Here is a 12,812-nt window from a genome sequence, read left to right on the forward strand (position 1 = left end):
TCTTATTCTGCATACATGTGAGCAACAGCTACGAGTAACGCATTGAAGCACAGTACCAGGCCTTGCTGAAGACCCAAAGAACAGAGCCCAGTCTGTAAAACTGGGAGTTTAAAGCCTTATGGCGAAGAAAAGACATACATATAAATACTTATAAGCCCAAATATATTCTTGTTAAAAAAAGAAGCACAGACAAAAGTTCAAGAGTTCAGAAGTGGGGTAACACCTAAAAGTGTTCCCTCTGGCTTCAAATACTCTTTTGGAGTTATACAGGTTACAAATAAAGGATATTTATATACAGGATATAGAGTTACACAGGATATAACGTTCAATGAAATTCTTCATTAAAACCAGGGGCCACTTCCAATTCATCTTATTATCTGATTTAATATCATGCACAAAGAAGGGACAAGAGGAAGCACTGGGAGATGAAAGGAAAAGTTGACGAGGACTGATTTGGGTTTTTCTGGTATATTCTGTATGTTCTCTTTGGGATTAGAAAAAAGAATGGGGTGTAGAGTCCACAGTACAGAGGGCTCCTAAAAGCCCTCCTCACATGTAAGTTCCCTGCCCTATTTCTTACCAATTAAAGATTTTCTTGAGATTAACAAATTCATCTCTTTAGCAGAGTTGGGCCTAGCGCTATGAAGCCCTGTCATCAAACAGCTCAAAGCCCTGTCATCAAAAAAAGATCAGTTCTCAGGTCAGTTCTGATTTGGAAGAGAGCTGGAGGAGGAGAGAGAGCAAAAAAATTATGTATTATAAAGCTCTTGGGGAAAGTACAAAAGTTGAATTTATGACCTTCATTGCAAGCGAGGAGGAATGAGTTAACTATAATACCACCAGAAGTTATCCGAGTTGATTACTTCAGCAGTACCTCACAACACAGAAAAATAAGAATGGAAAAAGAAATTTTTAAAAAAGAAAAGAATTACAAAAGAAAGGTTTTAAAAAAGGAAGCTATATACCCCCACCCATTCGAAAGCTTAAAAAAATTAACTGTTTGAATGTAAATAGAGTATTGTGGTGCCGTTTCAGGTAACTGTGGATGACATACATCCCATAATAAACTGCTTATGAGACCAGTCCCTACTAGATGCTACTACTGACCCGTGAGAGGTCAGAAGGAACACTTCCCATATACGCTACATCTGTTTACCTCCTTCATCAGAAGAAACCCAGGTATCCATCATTTATCATCTAGACACTTGTCCCCATCCAGCGCTGTACTTCCCTACACTTCACCACCATTCCAGACCCCCACATCCTTCCCTGTGCCTCTCTTCATGCAGACCTGAGTTCAAGGTCACCTTCCCCACCACCTTGTCTAAAACAGCCGTTTGGGTCCCCATTCTTACCACCTTACCCTGCTTTACATTTCGCCAGCACACTTCTTTAAACACCTATTTCTCTCTTTCTCTACTGTGTACTTCCCCCACAAGAATGTAAATTGATGAAAACTCCAAGAGGGAAAAGACTGTTTACTGCTCTATCCCCAGTGACCAACCAGCACATGCCTGGTATATATTAAGTATTCAACAGATATTAGTTGCATAAATAAATGGGAGGTAAGTAATAATTTTTTCATGTATATATTTTTTAATGTTTGCAACATTTTACTTGTCAAATTCCTCACAGCATATGTAAGGAATAAATAGAGACATTTCCACATAGTCTCTGTGTTTAAGTCCACTTAAACACAGACATGCTATAATGATAAACATCAAAGATTTCTAAGAAGTGGGAAAATAAAAGAGGCGCCCAGAGTACTCAAAGGATTAACATCCAACCAATTCCAAAACGCTATGTAGAAAACAGTAACTTGCAAAAGGTATGTTACAGTACAAAGTAAGCAAGCTTTTCTTTCTATCAGATAAAAGTACTTTATTTTTGCCTTATCTGAAAAATAACAAAGGAAGAAAACATCAGAATTCTAACTTGATTCCTAATGATATAAAAATGCCTTTGAAAAAATTATGTATCTTAAGCAATTTGTGTTCATCAAAGATACACGCGTATCTTCTTTTTCTCCACAAAGCTAAAAAGAGACTGGCTGACGCCTTGCTCTGTGACCTTTCTCTTCTTGAAAAGCCTTCTTTGATCTCAAACCCTCAAACATCTATTACAGCTTCCCTTTTTTATTGCCATTCTTTTCCAACTGTGACCTTTATCAACTTTATTTTCTTACACCCTCGTCCCTCCTTAAGTCTCTGTAATGAGATGACTACCCGTATATTCCACTGACACTGTCCTAGAGACCAGCAACACGCCCCTAATTATCGAGGCCCACAGCCCCTTCTCCTGACTACTCCATGCTGGTGACAGCTGACAGCACCCTCACGCTCTTGACACCACCTCCGTCCTTAGCCTCTATGAGCCGTATCCCTTGGTTTCACTCCAAGCTCCCTGAAGTCTGCTCCTGCAGGCATCAGTCTTTCAAGAGCTGCATACTTTGGTGGCTTTGGAGTAAAGGTATCAACTGTTGCTCTGTCAAGTCATTTAGTCATTCAACATTTATTGAAGACCTATTATGTGTGATGCCCTGGAAACTGAACAGGAAATACTTGATCACTGCCCTCAAATCCAAGCAAGCACAAAATAAAACTACTACTTATGTTTAAATCAGCAGCAAGATAGATGCAGTTTGCAAACTAAAATGATGAAGTTTTGTTCCCTTATTTCCTTAAGCAGCAGTGTTTCAATATGAACAATCTGAGGCAAGAATATACCAGAGGCAAAATAATTTACAAGGAAAAAAAATGAAAATGGAAAGAAAGAAGACATTACTCACCGATGTAAATGCAAGCAGCTCCTCTTCAGTTAACTTATGAACTGGGTTATTCTTTTGGAAATTTGTGCTTTAAATTAAAAAAAATATAATAAAAATAAATTATTTCTAAAATGCATGTTATATCTAATGAAATATAATTTTTAAAAGGCAAAGTAAACTCATTTTATACGTGAAAGCACGTTTTAATATGATTGCATTATATACAAATGTAGATATAAGTTTGACAAAAATAAGTACAAAAGTAATAAAACACTGACAAAATGTGGCTGGTGGGCCGACCAGGTGGCTCAGGTGGTTGGAGCACCGTGCTCCTGAACGCAGAGGTTGCCGGTTGGATTCCCACATGGGCCAGTAAGCTGTGCCCTCTACAGCTAAGATTGTGAACAACGGCTTTCCCTGGAGCTGGGCTGCTGTGTGCTGGGCTGCTGTGTGCTGCCAGGAGTGGCCAGTGGCCAGCATGAGTGGCCGGCGGCCATTGTGAGTGGCTGGCAGCCAGCGTGAGCAGCCGTGGGCTACCGTGTGCTTCCATGAGCAGCCGGTGGCTAGCATGAGTGGCCCATAGCCAGTGTGGGCGGCCAGCGAGAGCTGCAGTGAGTTGCTGAGAGCGACCACTGCCTCAGCCAGGTTGGGAGCGTAAGGCGCATAACACCAGCATGAGCCAGGGAGCTGTGTCCTACACAATAGACTGAGAAACAACGGCTTGAACCGGAGTGAGGGGGAGGCGGAAAAAGGGGGCAAAAAATGGGGGGGGGGAGTGTGGCTGGTGTACTAAATGTCAACATAATTAATTTAGTAGGAAAAAGAAATGCAGTCTGTGCCACTCCACAAAGAAAATGAAAAGAATTAATATGGCATCAGCTCCTGTTTATTAATCTCATGCCAAAAAATTAAAATATTATTATAACCACTTGACAAGTTCTTAATTTTTCCCTAAGAAGCAGAATGATAGGAATTCTATGATCCTGCTGATCCAAGTATGATTTGGTAGCATAATTTTGGAAAACACTTTAACACTATCTTGTAAAGTGAACATTCACATAGCCTGAACTCAGTAATTCCATGCTAGCTACTAGAACCCAGAGAGATTCTTGAACGGGTATACCAGGAATTATATACACAATACCCATGGTAATATTGTATGCAATAGGAAAGATCTGTTAACAATCCAAATGTCCAAAGGAGACGAATAAATTGTGAAATACTCATCCAGTGGAATGGATACTGCAAAGTAAGTTACAGCTACCCATAAAACATGAATGAATCATAGAAACACAATGAGAGAAAAAAGCAAATCACAGAAGACTATGTATGTATAATAAGATACCACTGTCATAAAGCTCAAAAAGGAGCAAAATGGAGCAGTCGACTTCAGAGGTATAAAAAATGTGAGTAAATATATTTTTTGAAAAGGCAAGAAAATGACAAAATTCAAGGGAGCGGCTACCTTTTGAGGAGAGGCAGAAGGAGGAGATGGGAGAGAAGCACACAGATTGGGCTGATGATTCTGTGATCTTCTAGTTCTTAAACTGGGTGGTGGGTTCATTTTATTATTACACTGTAGCCACGCAGCAGCTTAACCTTTTGTTTCCTTCTACCTGCCCCCATAGAAAGGAGAGTCTGTAAGACGATCCTTTCAGGGACTTTGCTAAACCTTTGTGTTTGCACCTTATGCCTCCATGTTTGGTCTCAGAAAGATGACTGGACAGTCAATGACGAGTAAGATTCCTCACGGAAGGAACAACTCAAGCCAGACGCAGTCGCGTGGGGACCAACAGGAGAACCCATGGGGTTCACAAAGGTGGGCACAGCCCCCCACCTTCCTCAGGCTAAGGAGAGCCTCATTACACTATATAACTTACATTTATATATTGTATAAATTATTTTCTATGTAAATACTACTTACACTAAAAATGAAAAGAAATTACCACCCCACAAAATAGTACCACTTCCTTGTAATTTTCAATATTGATTGGGGATTTTATAATGAGCATAAATATGTATATAATAATTTTAAAATGAACCTATTTTTAGTGTTGGTAACAAAAAATGAATGGAAGAAGAATGATGAAATCATTTTGTTTAAAAAGTACACAATACACACACCGACATACTCAGACATTTCTAGTTTGACTGCACAAAGGAATTACGTATCAGTTAGCAAGATAATCCAATTAACCACTAAGGTCCTTTCAGTTCTAAGACTCAGAGGAGTGAACAGGAGCATAAAAGTCTGTCCAATGTAAGAACCTCATCCAAAATGGATCAACATTCACCTCTCACATACAAAATTCCAGTCTTTAATTCAATGCCTAAAGCATACAATGAAAATAAAATACTACAGGCTCATTACAAATAATTACAACGTAATCACTGGATCAGGCCACCATTTACCATAACTTACTGACTTAGGTTTAGGATAGATTACTAAGCACGCCTGAAAATCAGACTGTTAATTTTTAAAGGAATTACCTACCTTTCCTTACCTATTCTGCTAGTCTAAATTACTGACGGATTGCTGTAATCAAAGGAATTCTTCCCACAATGACTTTACATAAAAGCAATCAAGTATACCGAGGTATAAGAGACATGGGGCAAGTTCCAGCATGTGGTCTACAGGTAAAATCAAACTCAAGCAGGAGGCCAGAGAAGGGCAAGAGTGGAAGGCAAGGGGCTAGAAGCTAGCCGCACTATTCCGTCAATGTACCATCTACAAGAATTCACCTTCCCTGCGTCTCCTTTCCAGACCAACCCATCCTATGGGTTGTCCAAGTCACCTCTTCCTAGGGGTTAGTAATGGCCACGGGGATCACACAGAGAGCAGGCGGTATAACAAAATCACTGTTTACAATCCCCATGGCACTCAGGTCCCACAAATCATTGATGTTGTAAGCCAGAGGACTATAAACTGCACCAGATGCTCCAAGATTTAGAATATAATCAAGTAGCTTCTACCAAGCAATGGAGATGTAAACTGCCCATGAAATCCATTCAGCACTTTTCACTGTCCTGTATACTGAGATTCCACCAAGATTGTATTTGGGGAAGAAAAACAGTATCTGAAAACACGCATTTTCTTGATTGTTTGTTTGTTTTCTGTCTTCTCCCAACTGTGAAGTCTAAGTCAATCTAGCTAAAGCTCAACTGACAGAATGTATATATATGTGGTCTGGTTTAATTTCCTGATGAATCGACAATTATGAATTTACCAAAATAATATTCTAAGAAATAGCATAAAGGAGAACTCAGAATTAGGGGTCAGTAAAACCTGAATTCAAGCCCTAATTGCTACTTTGTAATTCTGAGCAAGTCATTTAGCCATCTGAACCCTGATTTTCCATTTGAAAAATGGAGAAAAATAACAACCTCTAGGCTTGTTAGAACATTAATGAGGGACAATGTGCAAACACATGGCATAATTCCTAGCACATATTATTGCTTATAAATGGCTTCTACTTATTTTGTTTGGATACTAAGCATCATTATGAATTGAACAAATAATTTTTCAATAGTAAGCATAAAAGCTGCCACTGGAATCAAATAATGTGATAGGGCTGCAGATGTGGATATAGAAACAGAATTCTATATATGCGACCCCTTTTAAACAAAAGGGGACAATAGAGCTGAATTCAACTTTTGAATAAAGGAAAACCTACTGTTAGTGTAAAGAAGATAAAAATGCTACGATGTGCACATGAAAGCATAAGCTCTACTGGGTAAAAAGACAAATTTTTTTAAATTGCCTATTGTTAATGTAACCGGCCTCAATATTGAAACTTTGTGAAATATACCATTTTGAACATTACTAAATCTCCAGATAAGAAATGGGATATTTATATAGTCTAAAAAAGTACCTGCCTAAATAATGTTAATTACAAAGGTAAAGAAGAACAGCGCTACACGGGAGAAGGCTGGCAAACACCACTGTGATCATGTGATCAAAACTAACATCATCAGTCGTAAGACACATCAAAATTGTGCTAGGATGCAGTAAGAACCACAAAACTTCCCTTCTCTGATATCTCTGCTAATGATGCATAATGTGAATCTAATCATAATCTTTTTTAAAATCAGACAAATTCAAAGTGATGGAAAGTCTACAAAAATACCTGGGTTTAAAGTTTCCAAAGTGTCAAGATCATGAAAGTCAAGCAAAACAGAGTAACTATTCCAGATTGACAGAAACTAAAGAGACATAATAACTAAATATAACACATATATTCTAGACTGTTTCCTGTGCTACAAAGGAGATTTTAGGACATGTGGCAAAAGTTGAATGGGGTCTGAGTATTAAATGATAGTAAAGTATGAACGTTGTGGCTATGTATTATACAAAAATACCCTGCGTATTGGAAACACATACTAAAGTATTGAGGGGTGAGAGAGTATCATGTTGGAAAATGATTCTCAAAAGTTCTTTGCAATGCCTTGCACTTGCAACAGTTTTCCAAATTTGAAATTACTTCAAAAGAGAAAATAATATAAAAATAAAAGGAAAAACTATTTCCACCATAAGTAAGTTTCTATATTAAAAAATAATTCTATCCTTTGAAATGTAAATATCCTTAGAGGTCAAAAGAGCCATTCTCACTTATCCTAAACGCTTTATTAGGAGTCTATTCCCAGCTAAGGCTAACCAAGGAAATTCTGTTCATTGAAAAAAGGGAAGGATAAGTATCCCAACTCACAAGTGATTCCTGAGATTCCTAATCGCTAACCTTTAATTGGTTGCCCAACTCTTCCCAAACTTCATAAGTAGTACAAGATAACCTCTTCATTCAGAATTCTGGGGACCTCCTAAATAAAGATTTCCCCAACACAAGAGAATCAATGTGCAAGGTGTTCAAAGTATACAAGTCAGTCAACTTACCAGATTCCAAGGATAACAGCAAGCTCTTCAGCACATAGGTCGGGCATCTGAAACTGTTCACAATCTGCCAACTTTATCTCATTTAGAACAGTATCATCATTGAGCTCAAGATTCTGGTGGACAAAAGAAAATATTTAGACCAAAAATTAAATTTGATTCATTCAATAGACTATATGCAACTGACTGCTAGGGATGGATTAATGACCTTTTTAAGATTATACAATGTCTCACGTGGTCAATAGGCTTTCTTGTGAAACATGTATTTGGGGAAAATTTACTGTATAGAAATGGAGGATGTGCCATCTGTACGTCAGGAATGTACTGACATCAATAATAAGGAATAATAGTTACATTAATTGAGCCTACTATGCAGAAGCCCCTTTGCTGATGCACCAGGATTCAAAACCAGATCTTTCTTCTCTGCCTCTAAATTCTAATCTAAAACATCAACTCCCAACTCTGTTTCTCAACAGGATCTGGAATAGCCAATATATTTTGAAAAAGAATAAAATCTGAGGACTTGGAGGATTTGATAGAATATTTGATTTTAAGAATAACTACAAATCCAAGACAGTGTGATACTGACGGGAAGACAGACATGTATGTAGACGAATGAAACAGAATACAGTCCAAAATTTCAGACCCACATTATGTCGTCAATTGATTTTCAACAAAGATGCACAGGTGATTCAACATTAGAAAGGCTTTTCAAGAAATGATTTTAGAACAATTGGATACCCATTTAGGAAAAAAACAACTCTCACACCATCTCATACCATATACAAAGATTAAATCAAAATTAATCACATACCTTAATGTAGAAGCTAACAGTAAAAAAAACTCCTAGGAGAAATCCTATGAGAAAAGCTTTGCAACTTTGGGGTAGGCAGAGAGTCCTTAATTAGGACACAAAAAAACCTGAGCCATCAGAGAAAAACTTAATAAATTGGATTTCATCAGATTAAAAACTTCCTCTTTGGAAACACTGTTAAGAAAATGAATCTGGGTGGTGAACACACAACGTGAGATACAGATAGTGTATTATAGAATTGTACACCTGAAATGTATGTAACTTTACTAACAATTGTTGCCCCAATAAACTTTAAAGAAAAAGAAAAGAAAATGAAAAGCCAAGCTACAGACTCAAAGAATATATTTACAAAACAAATATCTGAAAAGGGGCTTGTATCAGAATATGGAGAATATTTAAAACTCAGTAAGATGAGGATAAACAACCCAATATAAAAATGGACAAAAGATTTGTACAGATACTTCATAAAAGAAAATACACAAATAGCCAATCAGCACCCAAAAAGTCCTGGACAATGGTAGTCAACAGGGAAATATTAATTAAAATTTAAGACTAACAGTACTAAATGTTGACAAGGATCTGGTAGAAATGGCAAATGGTACCACCACAGAAAACAGTTTGCCAGTTTCTTGTAATAAACATCCATTTACCATGTGAGCTATCCATGCCACGCCTAAGTTGTTACCCATGAGAAATGAAAACATATGTCTCCACAAAGACTTGTATATAAATGTTCATTTATACACAGTGTTATAACATTATATAACATGTTCATTTATATACAGTTTTACCTGTAATAGCCCAAAACTGGAAACAATCCAATGTCTGTCGATAGATAGATGATAGATAAATAGATCGATAGATATAGATGATAGACAGATGATAGATATATAGATATAGATAGATGATAGATAGATTGATCTTATATTCATCCAATGGAATTCTAATCAGCAGTAAAAAGAAACTACTGACACATGCAACCACATAAATACATTCTGAGGAAAAGAGACCAGACAAAAGAGTACATACTGTATGATTCCATTCATATGAAATTCTAGAAAAGGCAACTATCTGTAGTCACAGAAAGTAGATCAATAATTATGTAGGGCCAGAGCGGTGGGGGATTAACTACAAAGGGGCCTGGTGGAACTTTCTTAGAGTAATGGCTATATCTTGGCTATAATGGCTGGATGTGTGTGTTTGTCAAATCTCATCAAACTGTGCAATTTAAATGGGTCAATTTTTCTACATGTAAGTTATATTTCAATAAAATTGTTTTTTAATGAATTATCAAAAAATAAATCACCAGTTTGGGGAATATAATCAATAATGTTGTAAAGATTTTGTAGGGTGTCAGATGGGCACTTGTCTTATTAGGGAGACCACTTCATGAATGGTGTAGATGCCTGACTACTGTGCTGTACACCTGAAGCTGAAGCTGAATAATACTGAATGTCAACTGTAATTTCATATATATATATATATATATATATATATATATATATATGGTCACAGGATGAGGAGCACAGCATGGGGAATAGAGTCAGAGGATTTGTAATAGCTATATACAATGTCAGAGGGGTAATAGATTGGGGGAGAGGAGCTATCACTTTGTGAGGGGTGAAATGTCTAACTATTACATTGTTTTGTACACCTAAAACTAATAAAAAATAAAATAAAATAAATCACAATGAGCTACCACTACACACTCACTAGAATGGCAAAATTAAAAAGACTGACAAAATCAAGCATTGGCAAGGATGTACAGCAATAGTGCATTCACGGTGGAAATGTAACATGGTACGTCCATTTTGGAAAACAGTCTGGCAGCTTCTCACATGTTAAAAATACACTTACCACATAACCCAGCCTTTCCATCCCTAGATATTTACCCATGAGAATTAAAAACAGATGTTCACACAAAGACTTACACAAAACTATTCCAAGCAGCTTTATTCATAATAGCAAAAAACTAGAAGCAGCTCAATTGTTCACCAACAGGTGAATGGATAACTTAGCAATAAACAGGAGCCAACCGTGGGTATCAAAATATTGATGAATATCAAAACATTATGCTAAGTGAAAGAAACCAGACACAGAAGAGTCATACTATATGATTCTATTTATTTGAAAGTCTAGAAAAGAAACAGCTCTCATCTGTGACAGAAAGCAGATCAGTGGGAGGGAAACTGAGTGCAAAGGAATATGTGTGGACTTAATGGCATAATGGAAATGGTTCTACATTTTTATTATGGTGGTAGTTACATGGGTTTATCAAAACTCATCAAACTGCACATTTAAAATAAGTGTAATTTATTTTATGCAAATTTTTCCTCAAAAAGCTTCACAAATTTTTTTTCTAATTCAATGAAAGTAACTTAAAACAAGGAAGACATCAGGAGTTAAAAGGAGCTGGGTAGAGCTCCCACCCCCTTCAGCTTCAGAAGGCTGGAAATTATCTATGACTAAAAGGTCAACCTCTTAACTGGTCATCCCTTAACTGGTAAGTAATAACCTTCCCAAAGGAACAGCTTTCCTTGTTTATGCTCAATTTTATCCTAAGTGTAGGCCCAGCTCTATCTACAAGATTTCAAGAAAGAGCACAACAACCTCCAACAACTGTTGATGGGAGTCACACATAACTTTGAGGGGCTGCTGGGCCTCCGTTGAAGAACGAGCCCCTTCCTCCCGGACCCAGCACCCCTCAAAGGCAAGGCTGACAGGTGCACAGCACACCCTGGTGGCCATCCATTTTCCATACAGGCCTTTTGTAATTTTAAAAATAGACATATATAATTATAAATTTACTAACAGCCACAGTTAAAAAAGTAAAAAAAAAACAAAAAACAGAAAAGAAAGATTAAATGACTTAACCTAATACATTTGTAACATGTATCAATAGAATATTATTAATTAGATACTATACATTCTTTTTATACACAGTCAATGAAATCTGGTGTCTTTCACACTTCACCACATCTCAGTATGGACCAGCCAACTTTCAAGTGATTACAATCACGTGTGGCTGATGGCTACCATATCGGACAGCTCAGCTCTAGAGTATCTCAGAACTCTCACCTTCGTACACATCCTGATAGTGTTGCATCAACCTGCTTGTTAATATCCAATGATTAATAACACATTTGCAGAGTGCCTTTCCAAACTAATCTGATCCTTTAACGAAGTGTAATGTGGGAAAAGCCAATGGGGAAACTAAGAATATAATAACTCTCCCAGGTTCTCACCCAAGCTACACAGTGATGATGTGACAGGAACCCTAGTCTCTTCCTCCCAACCCAGGACTCCTTCTCCTTCATCACAGGAGACCTGAGACACGTCAGTGTTAGCAACGGGATTTTATTTATTTGCCAGTGACAAACAGGTGACCAAAACAGTTCTGATCTTCATACAAGATTCTCTATGTTCCTATTCAGCTCTTTTTGAAATCAAAATACATCTACTGCAGTACCAACTCATACAACTGTTTTACAAGCCCCAAATTTAAAATATTTTTCTACTTTAGTCCCATTTGAACTTCATAATATTCTACTGAATCAAGAAATTAGCTACAGTCTTTCAGAACTATTCAAGTGATACTTATATTGTCATTGTGCACATAGGATAGATTTCTTTTTTTTAGTGTTGCCCTTGCTGTGTGATAAACTCTGTGTATCTAGTTTACCTAGCAAACGCCTGATATTTCACTAGTATGGATTTTTTGTACATACCCTTGTACAATCTTGCAACAGAGGCCAACCACCTAAGACATACCTGAACTCTCTTGTATTATAGAATTTTTCTTGTTCTGCATATCCCTGACATTACAGCTGACAAAAACAAAAACTGGTATTTCAGATCTGTTTTCTGAAATCTTTTAAGCTAGAATCACATGCAAGAATTAACTTTGCATCTACTAATTTTGACATCTTTTAGACCTGTCCGAAAGTGTGCTGTGTTGAAGCAGCAAACCAATGAGTGTTACATTTTGGATTATTTGGTTCTATCTTTAACACCGTCCTTGTGTATTCATTGATACCATCAAATATATGACATTGTTGTAGTATGTGCCATTTTGTCATCTTTATTTCCCTTTGTATTCATTTTAAGCATTGAAATAAATTGCTGTATTATGCTTAATGTAAAAAAAAAAGAAATTAGCACATAATTTATCTCCAATATATGGGGCACACCACATTCAGCATTCAGTGTATATTTCTTATCAGTCATGCTGATCACATGTTTTTGTGTTTTCTGTGAATACATATTTTAATTTATCCTCCTTCCTCACCTCCCCCATACAAGTGACCAATAAAGAATAAAGGCTCTGCTTTTGATTTGCATATTGG

The 12,812-nt window shown here is 37.0% G+C and overlaps 1 protein-coding gene across 1 annotated transcript in view; it reads right to left on the minus strand.

The window, feature by feature from the left end:
- Positions 1–12,812, minus strand: part of TTC27 (tetratricopeptide repeat domain 27) — a 143,354-nt gene that overhangs the window by 100,149 nt on the left and 30,393 nt on the right. Inside the window, exons 8-9 of the mRNA XM_033125352.1 lie at positions 7,656–7,768; positions 2,789–2,855 (exon numbers count right to left, since the gene is read on the minus strand). Of these exons, the coding sequence (XP_032981243.1) occupies positions 2,789–2,855; positions 7,656–7,768 (180 nt within the window). The remainder of the gene's footprint in view (positions 1–2,788; positions 2,856–7,655; positions 7,769–12,812) is intronic.

The sequence above is a fragment of the Rhinolophus ferrumequinum genome, chromosome 13 (genome assembly GCF_004115265.2).
Source record: "Rhinolophus ferrumequinum isolate MPI-CBG mRhiFer1 chromosome 13, mRhiFer1_v1.p, whole genome shotgun sequence".
Taxonomy (NCBI): domain Eukaryota; kingdom Metazoa; phylum Chordata; class Mammalia; order Chiroptera; family Rhinolophidae; genus Rhinolophus; species Rhinolophus ferrumequinum.